The sequence below is a fragment of the Hoplias malabaricus genome, chromosome 6 (genome assembly GCF_029633855.1).
Source record: "Hoplias malabaricus isolate fHopMal1 chromosome 6, fHopMal1.hap1, whole genome shotgun sequence".
Classification (NCBI taxonomy): Eukaryota; Metazoa; Chordata; class Actinopteri; order Characiformes; family Erythrinidae; genus Hoplias; species Hoplias malabaricus.
In genome coordinates, this window is record NC_089805.1 from 34,648,417 (window position 1) to 34,664,817 (window position 16,401).

General features: G+C 39.2%; 1 protein-coding gene across 1 annotated transcript in view; it reads right to left on the bottom strand.

The window, feature by feature from the left end:
* The window catches only part of csmd2 (CUB and Sushi multiple domains 2), a 340,194-nt gene that overhangs the window by 108,640 nt on the left and 215,153 nt on the right, over positions 1 to 16,401 (bottom strand). The window contains exons 22-25 of the mRNA XM_066674957.1: positions 16,135 to 16,304; positions 15,224 to 15,380; positions 14,349 to 14,540; positions 4,879 to 5,005 (exon numbers count right to left, since the gene is read on the bottom strand). Coding sequence (XP_066531054.1) covers positions 4,879 to 5,005; positions 14,349 to 14,540; positions 15,224 to 15,380; positions 16,135 to 16,304 — 646 coding nt within the window. The remainder of the gene's footprint in view (positions 1 to 4,878; positions 5,006 to 14,348; positions 14,541 to 15,223; positions 15,381 to 16,134; positions 16,305 to 16,401) is intronic.

Consider the following 16,401-nt stretch of genomic DNA (forward strand, 5'->3'; position numbering starts at 1 on the left):
GCCAATATAAAAAAAAGATTTTAAGTAATTCTGGATCATTTATATTGTGAGCATTTTTACGCATTTTATACCTTGTGCAGTTGTACGATGTACAGATTTAACATTATTATTCTTAGTTATAGTTTAGTATTATTTATTTTAAGAATATTTTTATATATTATTATATATATATATATATTTTTTAAACTCTATTTCCTTTACTCCTGTATTTGTTTCACGTGTGTAGACAGTTGTCTAAGCATTTCACTGCAAGTTGTACCATGTAAATATTTCATGAAATTTTCACACTATGCAAAGGACAGCTGTTGTGTTGTAAATGAAGTAGTAAACTAGAAATCAACATTCTATTTTTCTTTGGACAGTGATGATATAACAGAATAAAGAGATAAAATTGAGAACATTTCTGAATAAACAAGAGCTAATGTAAGCACTGAGCATCATTTTCAACATTCTGTTCACCTTTACCAGCCTAACCTCTTCCACCAGTATGTGTATGACTACCCATAACTGTTATGTTAGATTACATGTGCCAACATTGGCATGTTGAGTGATGCCTGAGAGGGCGAGTCCTCTATTTAAGTTACATCTTTAAGTGACACACACACCTGAAATGGTGAGACACTGTGAAGGTAGTATAAGGGATGTTTATGCCGCGTGCAGTGGACATGTACTGTAAGGGTTAATGTGTCCTGTGAGAGGATGAGGGAAGGGGATGAGCATGAGAGTGTGTGCACGTGTCAGGGGTTTGGGTGTCTTTCAGCCTCTGTTAATTCGTCAGATTTCCTTTGCGAGTCCCGATGAGCCTCTGGATCCTCTGAGCTGAGACTGGGCTGAGCAAAGCCGGCTCGGCTGTAGCGGGCTTAGCGGCTGGATAATCCCACAGCACAGACAGGACTCTCTTTCTTTACGTGTGTGTGTGTGTGTGTGTGTGTGGATCTGTATGAATGAGAAGTGCCACTTGACTGTAATTATCACCTTCACCAACAGTGCTGGATCAGAGGTGGAGATGGAGAGGTGGAGGTGTCTGTGATGAGAAGATGAAAGAGGGATGAAATGTGCTCTTTTCCTCCCCTCCCTAAAGCCGCAGAGTGTGTCGCATCCCTTCAGCGTAACACACCAACCTAATCCCACCTCTAAACACCCATGACACCCGCTGACTCCTTCGCCAAATATATATAGCTGATAGAAGATGTCCATTTTGTGCATTACCAGAACGCAAAGCAGTGGCTACAAGATAATCTGCTGACATTATAGTAGTTACCATGGGTGCTTGGACTGATACTCTAATATCTTTTGATATTAATGTTCCTGGTTAAGAATTAATTCTTACATAGACATTTTGATGTGTCTTCTTTAAATAGTAATTATTATTTTTAAATAGTAAAGAGATGTCTGATGATAAAAGAGAGAAGAAATAAATAAAATAACACAATAACTGGTGTTAAGCTTTGCCCAATAGATTTGAGACCACTCGACTCTTTATACTGGTATTCAAGGTCTTAATATATGGATGATTTCTCTCTTTTTATTTTTACCTCAACTACATGATGTTTCATCAGCAAATGCCTTTAGAAAACACAGAGACTGTTAGTCTATAAAAGTATTAAAAATAAATATATTGCTCTGGGATTACTTCAGGCATCTAAATCACCTTGCCTCAGAGCAAGCTGCAATACTTTTCACTGAAGATAAAACAAAAAGAAGAGAAAAAATCTAGCACAATACTGATCACAAGTTTCTGCAGAGCTCAGGGTATCTACCTTATTTGTTGGGAGTTCTGGTAGATCATGAGAAGAGGAACATTGGCACCGCTACCAGAGCTTCCATGGAGGTCACTGTAGCTTGTGTATTACCAAATGCAACTTGGCCTTGGTCAGCATGCAAGCAGCTGGGAATTAGCCTACACTACTTGTACATTGTTAGAGTGGAACAAATATTGTATTGTTATTTCTCCCAAGAACGATTTGGAAGTATCTGAGTAACAAAAATATTTGTCAAATTTGCTGTGAATATGTAGTGTAAGAAATACCTTTCCTTCTGTATCTCTCTGCTTCACACATAACATCTGAAATGTTATGTTATTCTACAGAATTCTAAGTTTGTTTTGGTGTGTATTTAGTGCTAATGTAAAGGCTTTCAACTGTCATTTCTCAATCCTAAATCGTATTGCTTTTCACCACAGGAAAAAGCAAAAAAACGTGCATCTCCCCAAAACTTAACTTCACTCTCTGTTTTTAATTTTCTGTGGAAGTTAATGTGTGGAAGTAAACTTTTTTACTGCATTTAATATTTCGAGCATTTCTACTGGTCAATTCAACATGAAATCTTCACGTAATGTGAAGGACGGCTGTGTTCATATTATGTAGTTAACTAAAAATCCATAAAAATGAAGATACATGTTTTGATTGGACTGTGACAATGTGGTATCACCCATCCCTAATTTCTACCTGATGCTATTATATCATGAACTGATCATGCAGTTCCCATGTATCTTGTGTAATGCAGTCTCTCACGTGCACTCACACACAGTCTGCACTGCGTTATTAGAGACCTTGCATTAGTGCCAGATCCGTCCCAGTCCTAATGCATTGCAAATGATCTTGAATAATTGATCACGCAAGATGGGATCAAAGGAATGTATGCATACCTTACAGTAGTGAGGTTAGGCCTAAGACAGGAAGGTAGCTGAGCTTCTAATTACCCTCCATCTCTAATAAAATTAACACTTCAACACAAATCTGCTGTACACATAGGAGCCATACAGTCAACATGTGTACATATGTATACACATATCAGTCCTGCATGAACATATGTGGCAAAACAGGCAAACCACTCAAGTAAACACACAAACAGTGCTAGCTCTCCTAGCTGGTGAATACTCTCCTGCTGAAATAATAACACAGATTCACTACAAGGGAAGGAAAGAAACAGATGAAGGAAGAAAAAATATGGGCAGTGAGAGAGAGAGAGAGAGAGAGACTACATATCATTTGGACTACAACACCACTCATGATCTACACATGCTTTCTATCCCAATTGAACTGATATATGGACTGGAGTACTTTATCAACTACACAATACTTCAAAATGTATCTGGATTTTATCTGGATGAATCCCTATAAACATCACAGCATATGGGATTCCTGTGGATAACATTATTAATCCAAGAACACTTCCAACCCGCATGTTTCATTAAGACCTGAGAGTGATAATGTGTGTTTCAGTGAAACTACGCAATGTTAGAACCACTGCTGTGTCAAGGATAAGCCAACACTCAATGTCTGGTCTGCTTTCGGTTCTGTTCTTTCTGGGAGGTGTACCTGATAAAATGGCCAATCTGTACTGCTACAAGTTACACAACATATTCCAGTAGATAAATGCTTGGTCTGAAAAGCAAACATATTCTGTTGTGCATATATGATAAAGCAATATTGATTGTGTTCTACACATTCTGCTCTGTTCTACGGTCTTATCCTGTCATGCCAAAGTTTTCTGTTTCAGGTCAGCTAAAACCCCATGTGTGCTGGTGCTGGATAACAAGAAGAGAAAGAACACGAGGTCAGGTAAGCATCATCATTCCATGTGTCACCTTCGATTTCTCTCAGAAGTTAACAAGCACCTGGAGAGTGGGGAAAGCACTTGATAAGGTCCTGTTATCGATATTCAAAGGCTTCTTGTTGTTTCAAAGAGCAGAGGGCCTTGGCAACTCCAAAACAAGCTCTGATGATAATGACATTCGGCCTCATTCCTCAATAGCAGTAATTTGCAGACAAACAAAAACAACGGAGTGAAAATGTCTGGGGGAGTTCACCTTCATCACCTTTAGCCATGAGGACTCCAATCATACTAAAAACAGAAAGAACATATTAATAAAGCTGGAGCTGGAAGTGTCTGGGAGGATTCCAGAGTGTGGCTGAAGGACGGGGGGTAGAGTCTGATAAACAGCACAGTTAGAGCCGTGCTCCAATTAAGCAGCACCCGGCGTTGAGATTTCATGCAAAATTACACTGCCGAAACGAGTGACAATTAACGAGGGCGCATGTTCATTCATTAGTAGCGAAAGGCAGTGATTTGCAGGGGGGAAGCGAGAGGTCAGTCTGTAGGACTGCCAAAGTGCTAATGTCCTCCTAGTATCTCTCAGTCCAGTTGAATGAAACAAGCACATGGAACAATACTGGCACACAGACAGGCATACACTGTGAACACTCACACTGAGGGCCAATCACAAGCTGTGCTCAAACACCACACTCTCCAATCAGAACCGCCAAGTAATACAAGCAGGGAGGGACAAGTCCAAAAAATGACAGATAAGAGAAGGATACTTATTCTCTCTGTAAACAAGACTGAGTGGATAACAGTAATGGTATGCACTAACAAATAGTTTAGAACAGATTGGCTAATGCTTGCTAGACTGGCAGTTAGTATCCTTCCCCAACAGGTTTATAGTAGTGAAATGATGCAGTGGCCCGTCACGTGTTTCAGGGGAAGCATGCTAGCCATCACCCTCACAGCTAGTTTGGATTGTGCAGTATCAGGAGACCAAGCAAGTGTGTGGAAGTGGAAAATTGGAGAGCATGTAAAAAAAAAAATAATACAAAATTGGGAAATGGCAAAAATGTAAAGAATACATATTTGCTTTCCACAAAATAGGACTGCAAACACAATCAAACAAATGTGATATCAGCAGAAACTTTCACACTTTAGACAAAAATGTCTCTGCTATGTTTAATCCCAATGAATAAAATGAAAGGGTGGACATTAAGTGTTGTGGAAGATAACAAGAGGAGGGTTGTTGTAAAGTATGTGTAAATAAAGAGAACTGGATTAGACAGGAGGGAAGATGAGTGGAGGAAATGTGTCTGAGTGCAGAGTACAGACCCAATAGTGCTTCCGGGTGCAGCTTCAATGGTCCACACACAGTGCAGATTGTGTTCATAGGGAGCAGGGTAACCAGGAGACAGGATCCGACCCGCCGGCTCATCCTTAATTGTCCCACCACATTCGGCTACATGTACAGGAGAGAAACAGACAAACACAGATGCCAAATTACATACCGTTTCAATTGACAAAATTGGATTAACCAAGTTTGAAGTGTAGTTTGCTTCCTTAGTTTGCCGTTTAGTGCCTACACAGGTGTGAGGCAAAGTAGTTCATAGTGGTGTAACATTAGGTCTAACACACCAAGCACTTAAACAATATAAATGTATTGTATAATTTTAAATCAACTTGATTAATAGGTGTCAATGTATAATATAGAGTTATCTATGAAAAGTTTATTAGACAATTTTAATAGCTGAAGACAAAAAGACTAGCAGCTGCCATAATGAAGTCTGAATTCTGTAAGGTAAATGTTAATCAATTATCAAACACTGTCTGAGATTATTTAACTGCATATTTTGCATCAAGTTAATCCATAGTTATAAGCTAACATTATACGCCGTGTTCACCATTCTTGTATCTGCAGTGAAAAATAACAGGAACAAACGTAGGATCCCATATGTGCTGTGAGTGACTGATTATATTTGGGATGAGGGAGATGTTTTGTGGGTTTTATTTCTGCGAAACAATCATTTTGAGAGGATGACGAACCACTCAAACTTCACAGAGCTGTGCTAAAACTGGTGGAGCTTTAACGCAGGTAATGCAGTTTTGGGATGAGAGTGGCGAGGGAGTGCTGTAGCCATGGGCAGTCTGCAGCACAGGATCCTCTCGGCAGGGACAGGACACAGTGTGCCCAATATGATGCATCATCATGTGGCGGGAGCCAGTATAACTTTCCACTTTAAAATAATACATTCCACAGCGGGCTGAGCTTTATGAGCGATGGGCAGAATAATGCAGTAGTATATCATGGCCGGCATTGAGACATCTCTGGGGAGGGCATATTTCCTTTGGCTAATATCACTGATAGGGTTTGGGTAATATCTCCTGCTCTGGGCACGCCCATCCATCTTGCGGGAGGGATGGTGGTGGCGTCACGCTGCAGGGTACAAATCACTTGTTTGTCAGCAAGGTAGAGGCCCGGGTGTACACCAGAGCTTCAGTTTCACGGATCAGGAAACAGTGAGCCCCTCACACCCAACCACCCCCTGTCCCTGAGGTCATACAGATCAAATGTGTGCTTTTTCACACTGTACACCCACACCCACTGAACCGTCCAACCCACACACACACACACACACACACACACAGAGCATGGGCCTATGGGTTATGTTCCCGCAGAGTCAAAAGAACAAGTCCATCCCTCAAGCAAAACTTATTTATGGCCATAATGGTTAAGCAGATGCTCCTGTTTGGATGTGACTCCATACATCTCAATAAACAACATAATGAACTGCAACGTATTAAACTTCTCTGCGCCACACAAACATACATATAGTTGTATGCAAATGTTAAATGTGTCTAGAACGCCAGCCATAGGACCTACCCATGCTCTGCGCATTAATGCACTTAATTATAGCAATTGTTACAAGCTCGGATGAGTTTTTCAGAACACAGGCAACAGATAATTCAGTCAAATGACATATCACACAAATTATCCCTTTTATTTTCAAATGATAATTATTTGGTAGACTCTGATAGATTGGATCACTCGTAAGGTCAGAACGGAGTCAAATAAAATTTTCTGTTGCCATTTCCAATCTACGCAGTGTTAATGAGCTACGTGTATTAGTTGCATTCAACACTACTCTCACGTCTGATCACTCAAAACCAGTGGTCACACATTTAAATTAAGAGTGCACAATAAAGAACTGAGTTTATAGCAGAATGTTACCAATTCTTACATTTAAAATTTTGGCGAGTGTATGGCATTTCTTCCAACAGGCTTTAGAAAAGCTAAATACTGTAGAAATACTGTAAATACTACAATTGCATATTGTGGATATGTCAAGCATAACAATGTTAGATTTCAGCCTATAACTCTCACACACGGACACATACATAACAGACACAGAGCTCAGCACAATACACAGTCATAAATTTTAACATGTGTAAAGACAGCACTGATGGGTTCGAACAAATGCCACTTTCTATTAGAGTGACTTGTTGTCAGACAGACACACCCACACACACACTTCATCCCCCCACCCCACCCCCCACCTCATCAAATGAGACATGTGAATTTCCATGATGCCAATAAATAGGTGAGACATATATAGACATAAATAATTACAATGCAGTGGGTACAGATTTGGCATTGGTAAGCGCACGCATTGTTGCAGACTATGAGGAAATACAGAAACATCACCATCACATTAACACACAACATGATTATAGGAAAAAAGAGAAAGGCATTTGCATTATATTGCAATCAATCAATCAATAAGAACAGTACTTTAAGGGAATGTCTATGATTGTGGGGAAATGCAGTTCTCATTGGTCATTTACATTCAGAAGCACTACATCTTTTAAGGTGGAGCAGCATGTTTGAGGAGAAAAAAACAAGAAGTTGTTTGTATGCGGCTGAAGTTTAACTTGTCTGCAAGTTTTTATTCACTGTTTGAATTACCAAGAATCTTCCTAATTTTATAAAAAGTGTTTTTTGATTACAATCGCGAACATCACTTTTAAGGACTGAATTTCTAGTCCATGCTAAAATTATTTACACATTCAATTAACGTGCATTTTCTGTGGTTGAATCACACTGGACCACATAAAAAATTTGGTATGAATTCTCTGAGAATGAGCTCAGATTACAATCTGATCAGTCAAACAATTTTCAAACATAGATTTTGAATACAAGCAACAAAACTGTATATACAGTTAGGGCTGTGCCATAACTTGTAGTTTGTGATAATATCATAATAATAATGTCATTTTTTAAAACAATATAAAAACATCAATATCGTGATAATCAAGATATTCTGATTTGTTTACATAATAGCTCAGCATTGCAAGCATTCTGTGTTTTATTTTGTTATTTACTGTGTAGTTTTAAAGTTACTTTTGTATAATTGTTTACATTTACTGTTTATATGAACACACGATTTATACAAAATCTTTGTAAGTTACAGTTTACAAAATAAGCAAATGTTTAGTTTTTTTAAATTATTGTTACATTTGTAGTAAAATAAATATTTTAATATATATATAAACATTTAATACTATTGATATATATTCATTTACTATAATTAATATTAGCATAACATTGATTTGGTTTCAATAGTGTGTTTTTGAAATTAAAAAAATATTTTTCAGTGTATTTTCTTATCAGCAAATATAATTATCGCCAAATCCCTGAAATATTGTGATATTATTTTAGGGCCATATCGCCCACCCCTATATACAATATACTTTTGATAACTGTGAGTACATTTCCTTTTAACTTGCATTATGCACAATCGTGTGGTCTCTTTTGGAGCTCTGCTATTGATATTAAAGCGATGGCGAGACAACTTCCTCCTTAACCAATGCTGACAATTCACTGCATTTGAAAAAGTTTCCTCCAATCTTTAACACCTTATATTGTAAACAGCAGGAAATAACACATGATGTGCATTTTATCAGGGAAAGTAAACTCAAGTACAATCTGATGACACGGGACAAGTTTAAGTTTATTTATATTCTGGAGAGTTTTGAAACATCAAAGCTATCCGGTCTAATGCCTTTGTTAGAACTGTATAAACCCTATGCTTCTAGCTCAGCCATTCAAATACATCCTGCTCTTTAACATATTACATTACCTGTTCCCTCCACTGGTCAGTGTACCCCTTTTGTACTCTATCCATACTGTGAAATTCCTGGAAAATTCCTTACCTTACATTAGAGAAGGCCAGATCATAGCCCAGTGTCACTGATCAAAAAGTCTCCTGTAACATTGCCATAAAATTCATCTTTTTTTCTTTCCTGTACTATATATCAAGCATTTTTTTTTGTTTCTCTGCTCTCCACTCTGAACTTCTATCAGATGAATGTTCCCCTAGAGTAGACGGCCGGGTGATAAATCACTATGAAACAAACCCATCTTCTTCAACTCCAGAGATGACCTGCTCCACAAGTCATGAAACCACACTACTCTCTCTCTCTCTCTGCTATCCTCTCCCTCTCCTACTGTGCTGCTGTATGATTATTCTCCCACTGGGAAGCGACAAAAGAAAAAAAAATGTTCACACTCACACAGATGTCCCTTCTCTCTATATGACTTCCAATCCTGCACTGAGGTCTCCAGGGGCTGAATACTATGACATAGCAAAAGACAATTCAACAGCGTTGCAGGGTGCTTATAAGCTGACTCCTGATGTGATTACTGTAGAGCAAATCTTACTGAATATTTGAACAGAGAAAGAATACTGCTACACGATGACTCATTCACTTGGGATGTAACTATTTTTTTCTATTTGAACACGGACATTTTCACACTGAATTTAAAGTTTCAGGAAGAATGTTTTTCTTCATTACAATTAATGGAAATTGTAACATTTGTTTAATATTTACTATTTGCATAATGGGTGAACAGTATCGGAAGGTTTGGCTGACAGTGATTTCTTCATATTCTAGACATTGTTTTGCTTAAAAGTAGCTTTAATATCTTAACTGTCTGGTTATGTAACATTCTGTTGCACTACATAATATCCCTCTGCCACTTGACCGAACTGATAATATTCTGCCTATTTACTAGAGTGGTGCTTGAAATTTTGCAAAGCCTTTAGAATATTTTTACATATATTTGGCCTAAACTTTATCAAAACTTTATCAATTTAACCAAATCAACAAAGGAGAAATGAATAAATAAGATTTGGTCATATATTTACTGAGGAAAATGATCCAATATTACATATATATACAAGTCTGCAATATCTGCAACAACACACGTCTGGTAATTGTTGATTAGTCCTACACACCAGCTTGGAGGAATTTGAGCCCATTCCTCTGTACTAAACAGCTTCAACTCTGTTATGATTATGAGTTTCTTCCCATGACTAGCATTCTTCAGATCCTTCCAGAACATCTTTATTGGATTAAGATCAGGACTTTGACTTGGTAATTCCAAAACATTAACTAGATTCTTCTTTATCTGCTTTTTGATAGAACGACTTCTGTGCTTTGGTTGTTGTCTTGCTACATGACCCACATTCTCTTGAGATTCAGCTCACAGAGAGAGATGTCCTGACATTTACTTTTAGAATTAGTTGGATAATTCATTTTCCCATTAATGATTACAAGCCATCCTGGCCTAGATGCAACAAAACAGGCCCAGACAGTGACACTACCACATGTTACATGGGATGGGTTGAGGTTTTTATGCTGGAAAGCAGTGTTTTCCTTTCCCCAAACATAACACAGACCTATTATGGTCTCATCCTTCCACAATTTTTTTGCAATGTTCCTTTTGGAGAGCAGCAGCTTTTTTTCTGGTAAACCTGCCATGAACACCAATTTTGCTCAGTGTTCTTCTGGTCTGATGATGGCCTCATGAACATTAGTCAATGTACAAAAGTCCTTTAGATGTTCAGGAGTTAATTTGGATTCCTTTTTGACCTGACAGACTATTATACGCTTTGCTCTTGGTGTGATCTCTGTTGGTTGACTACTTCTGGGAAGCTAATAATGGCATTGGATTTACTCCATTGTGGAATCCAAACACTTTGGTCTTTAATCATTTCCAGCCTGTTGAGCATTATCAACTCTTCTTCTGAGGTCCTCAAAAATCTCCCTTGTTAATTCCATACTATACTTCCACAAACGTGTTGTGAAGATCAGATTTTCAGATTCCTGTTCTTTAAATAAAACAGAACACCCACCCACACCTGATTTTCATCCCATTGACGGAAAACACCAGTCTCTAATTGCACCTTCAAATTACCTGCTAATCCTATGTCTAATCATGACTGAAGTGTAGAATTGCAGCTTTACATCAAAGAATTTAACCAAAATACTTTAACTATTTAGAGATTACAACCATTTTATTCCGTGTTTTTCTTTTTCTTTAAACATTGACAAATAAAGCAGTTTCATGGGCAGCTGGGGCCTGTTCCCTCAATATTTCGTGACAAAATAAGGAGACATATGGTCTGGTATTGGTTCCAAGAACTGAATTTTGTAGCTGTTAATGGGGACTTGCAGCCTAAGAATGTGTCTGTGCATGTTTAAGCATGTTAAAAGTAGACTAAATTGCCAAAAGTATTCACTCACTCATCAAAATAAATTAATTAAGGCATTCCAATCACTTCTATGGGTACAGGTGTATAAATCCATGCATCTAAACATACAGACTGCTTCTATAAACATTTGTGAAAGAATGGGTAATGCTCATTGAATTCCTGCGTGATAAGATGCCACCTGTGTAACAGGACTAAGTCCAGTCCTGAAATGTTCTCTCTACAGGACTAAATTTCAACAGTCAACTCTCAGTGGTCTTTTAAAAAAGAGGAAGCGACTGGGAATGACAGCAACTCAACCATGAAGTGGTAGGCCACGTAAAATGACATTGCGGAGTTAGTATACTGAGGTGAATAGCACACAGGGATCGGCAAGTTTCTGCATAGTCAATCACTACAGACCTCCAACATCATGTGGCCTTCAGATTAGCTCAAGAACAGTGTACAGAGAGCTGGGTTTCCATGCCTGAGCAGCTGCATCCAACCCTTACATCACCAAAGCACACTGCTACTGGACTCTAGAGCAGTGGGGATGTGTTCTCTACAGTGACAAATCACCCTTCTCCGTCTGGCGATCCGATGGATGAGTCTGGGTTTGGCGGTAGCTAGGGGAACGGTACTTGTCTGACTGCATTGTGCCAAGTATAAAGTTTAGTGGAGGCAGGATTATGGTGTGGGGTTGTTTTTTCAGGAGCTGGGCTCCTCGCTTTCAGTGAAAGGCACACTTAATGCTTCAGCATACCAAGACATTGGGACAATTGTGTGACTTCACGAATGCGCTTCTGGAAGAATGGTTTAAATTGCTATAAACACACACCTGAACCTTGTGGAAAGCCTTCTCAGAAGAGTTGAAGCTGTTGTAACTGTAAAGTATGGGCCAACATATTAAACCCTATGGATTAAGAACGGGATGTCACCAAAGTTCATGTGTGTTCAAAGGCAGCCGAGCGAATACTTTTGGCAATATACTGTTTGTTAAAAGCAACCCAAAAGTTCTTATAGCAAAGAAATTAAATATCCTTCAATAGTCCATCAGTCACCTGGCCTTACCTTACTGCAGACAAAAGTGAGCAACAATCTGATGTTCCAGAATTTAGACAGTCATTGACAGTATAGACAGTATTTGCATTCAGGTATTTAAATAAATACGTAAGTAAGTAAGTAAGTTACAATAAGTATGTCTATTTATCTTTTGACCCTTTAACACTAAGATCTTACTCAAGGGAGCAGTTATGTTTACAGCAGATGTATCAAGGGTTAAAGGTAGACAAGGTAGATTTAAAAGTTTGACACACCATACACAGAACATGGGCAGTTAATATATGTAAGCAGAAATACTGCAGCATTTAACTTTAAAAATCTGCCTATTTCATATTTTATCACACATTTGAAATGCACTCTAAAGCCTGGGTCACGAAGGATGAGGACTTTTATGATGGTCACCATGTCACAGCAGAGCTGGTGGTAAAAATTTGATGACTGCTTGAGTCAGACTGGGAGATTTGAAGCTTTAGCACACACACTGTGCGACTGGAGAGAAAATCAACACTGTAGCTGCATCCCCAGCTTTGGAAGCTTGTGGATTGACCATTATGGAAGCATTGGGAGAAATCCTGCTGGGCCTTTCTAACTACTCACTGTGCTCTCACTGTACCAACAGAGAGTGAGAGGGTGTGGGGCGGTGGGCTGGAACAAGAGAGAATCAAAGAGAGAGAGAGAGAGAGAGAGAGGTGGAGTTGCTCACACACACACACACAGGCCGAATCCTCAATGTATCTGTCAACTTCACAATCCAAATATATCCCCCACCAAAATCTAACCAAACACACTGTGGAAAGAAAAATGTGATGAGAGTTGGAGAAAAGTACAAACAGTAAAGGGCCTGAAGAATTACACATCAACAAATTTGGACATTCTGACAGCCACAGACTACAGAAGCAGATTGTTGCTTGTTTACGGTGGCTAACATTATTAGTATGCTACATACACCATGAAGTTTGTTGGTAAAACGTATGGCTGCGCTGAGGGCTATTAAGGTAATTAATGTATTCCGGAAAAACAAAATGTGACCAATGAGTTTACACAGGAGTAACCTAGCTATGTACAAGCAATTTTGCTCCTATTAATTAAAAATACTCTTCTCAGAATGTAGACGTTTAGGAGCATTTGATTTTACTTGAACCATGCTACAGCTCTTACAGGTCATATGCTATATTTAATTCTCATGATAAAATATAAAATTGTTACCCACCTTAGTGGTAAGTGTTATTAAATTTGTAGTAAAACTAATGAAAAATATGACATGATGACTTCTAGCTACAGATCACAGCAAAACTTAGAATGAGACGTCAAATGTTGTGATGTACATTATGAACATTTTCAGTAAAGGTAACATAACACTGTTATCTTACTTATGACTATATTCTGCCATGGCAACTCATGAGAGCACGTGAAGTTTACCATGACGTATTTATGACATGGTTACATCAATATAATGTAGAAAGACTCACAAAGTTTAAACACTGTCCACATCCTATTCTTCAATGATTCTTTAGCATTAATAGCGGAGACCCATATAAGAACCTTTGTTCTGAACAGGAATGGTCAGCAGAAGCATGACTGCACATCTCAGGATTCTGCAGAATTGTCAGATATCATGCAGGAGCATTCCTTTTTCCAGCCTTCACCCTGTCACTGCGCATGATCAAAGGACAGCCAACATCACTCACGACCCCTTGACTTCTCCTCTAGGCAGGAATTTTGTCTGCGATGGCGGAATCACAGCCGGACTTAGACAGGCTGACCCAGTTCACAAGCATTTCACTTCCTATTTCCTCAAGACCTTCTGAGGTGTCGTTCTATTTTAGCCATCTTTCCAAGAATGGCTTTTTCATCCCGTGTCTGATTACTTCATCCCAAGAACGATATGTATATTGAGCTGAGAAAAGGCAGTGAGCCATGTGTGTCCAGTCCTGTTTGGCCTGAACAGCATCTGAGCTTATACAGTATTTGGTAACATTCACATTACAAGCCTTATTGCTCCACTCTAAGTTTTTGCTCTGATCCAGTCTTTCAGCCCTGAAGGTTCACATTCATGTTGGCCAGTGACTTTAATGTGTCAACAGTGTCAACACGCCGGCCCTAAAAAACCTTAATGCACACTTTACACCAATATAATAAAGCATATATTTAAAAAAAGTGCCACTTGTATCCTGCTAAACCAAAATGCTATGTGTGTGAATATCTTACCCACACACTGTGGGAGAGGGCTATCCCAGGCCCTCCTCTCTCCTCTGAGACATGTCAGCACCTCGGACCCCCTCAGAGTGTAGCCTGGATCACAGCTGTATGACACTGTGCTCCCTGCAAAGTGACCCTTATCTTCGCGCTTATAACCAAACTGAGGAACACCTGGATCCTCACACTTCACCAACTCAAAACCTGAGAGAGAAGGACAGACGGAGGGAGAGATAGAGGGCACCAAGTTAAAAAGGGAAAAAAACACAAAAAGATGGTAAAAGTTTAAACTCTCTCCAACATGACGCAGCACTCTCACAAGCACATTTCCACACCACTCATCTGTTTCCAGCATGCATCAGAGAGAGAGATAGATAGACACAGAGAGACTCAGTTATGCTTCTGAAACATGGGCTCCATGCTGCTTCACAGCAGCCATTATGGTAAAGCATTGTGTTGAGATTAAGACCTGTTATAGGAAAAAAAAGCTGTTCACAAAGACACACAGGGATCCACTCATGTGGAATATGTGCGGGGGTCCTCTATTATTCATGTCCACCTGAGGTTGCTATGGAGAGAGCCAGTAAAAGCTTGAACAGAGGTGTCTGTATTTATAGCCATATGAGCATACAACATGATTCTACTGCCATGATGGAAACATAGTTTATATGTGTGTACGTCTGTGTGTATGTGTTTTGGCCCTTTTAGCCCTTTTATTTAAGAAAATCTAAAATAAGTTCAAAAAATGGTTGTGTGTGAAGGCCTGGCCCTCATGTAATGTTGCATAATCTAAAAGCTATGAAAGCGCAGAAGCTTGCAGCTGGGGTGATGAAATGTGTCTGGTGTTAAGCTGTAACAGTGATCCACAACAGACAGCTGCTACTTACTGGTGAAGTGAAGCTCAAAGCCTTTGCTGGTGTTCTCACTGTTACTGATGAACTCCATGAACATAGTGCTGGACGTGCTGTTCAGAGTGACCTCCATCAGCTCGTTACCCGTGAAGACGCCCAGAAGCCGGGCGCGGTTACTGTTTCCGTCATACACCTATAACACACAAACAGCTCAAATACTGAATTTTTGCCCTTGATCCCAATCTGAGGAGATTGAATGAACATAACAGGACAGTTTACAACATCATGCTTCCATTCGGTTAGGTACTTGGGTCAAGCGCTATATGATGGAGAGTTTGAGTTAGCTTAGTGCTTTCAGTCAATGGCAGGTGGGGCAGGTAAAACATGACTTAAGTCTTTAATATGAAATATCAACTTAAACAAGCTACCAACACAAATTTCCTTATATTTAAGGCTTCCAATAGCAGTGTATTCTATTAATAATAGAGATAATAATAATAGAGATGGCATGTTTCACTGCCAGTTAATTTATAAAAATGCTAAGGTAAACACAGTATAAAATAGATGATCTGTATAAAAAAAGTCCAATCCTCATATTCTGCTTTAAAACTGTTCCACACTCTCCACATTGCAGATGTTTAAAACACTTGCTGAAAACCGAGAATGCTGCCACAGCTGCAGAAAACGTCAGTTTATGTAACACCTCTACCTGAGTGGAGTAAATAGAGTGCAATGATGGAAAACAGCCTTAAGGAAGCATCAGAATTAATGTAGCTAATACTAATCCATTCAAATACGCCTGGATCAGCTCTGATAATCTTTCATATCAGATCAAGACATCCATAACCCATGCATATTTATTCTGTATCTTTTAAGGGTATGAGCTGGCTAAAAAGTTAAATGGAACAAAATTACAGAAGCCCACACCAATAAAACATGTCCCATACCATCAGTATGTCATCCTCCTCCAGGCGGAAGTCTCGAGCCCGGAGCTGGATGCCTTTGCCAGGCTGTGTCTGGATAGAGTAGATGCACTCGTGATTGTTGCCATAGTAACCAGGGTAGTTTGGCGAGAGAAGGACCCCTTGTTTCCCCGTCACAGAGGAGCCGCATTCAGCTGGACAGAGGAGAGGTCAAATGATACATGACCCCTATATTGGACATGATCCCCTACCGACACACCCAAACACTCATGCAGCAGATACATGCTGGGA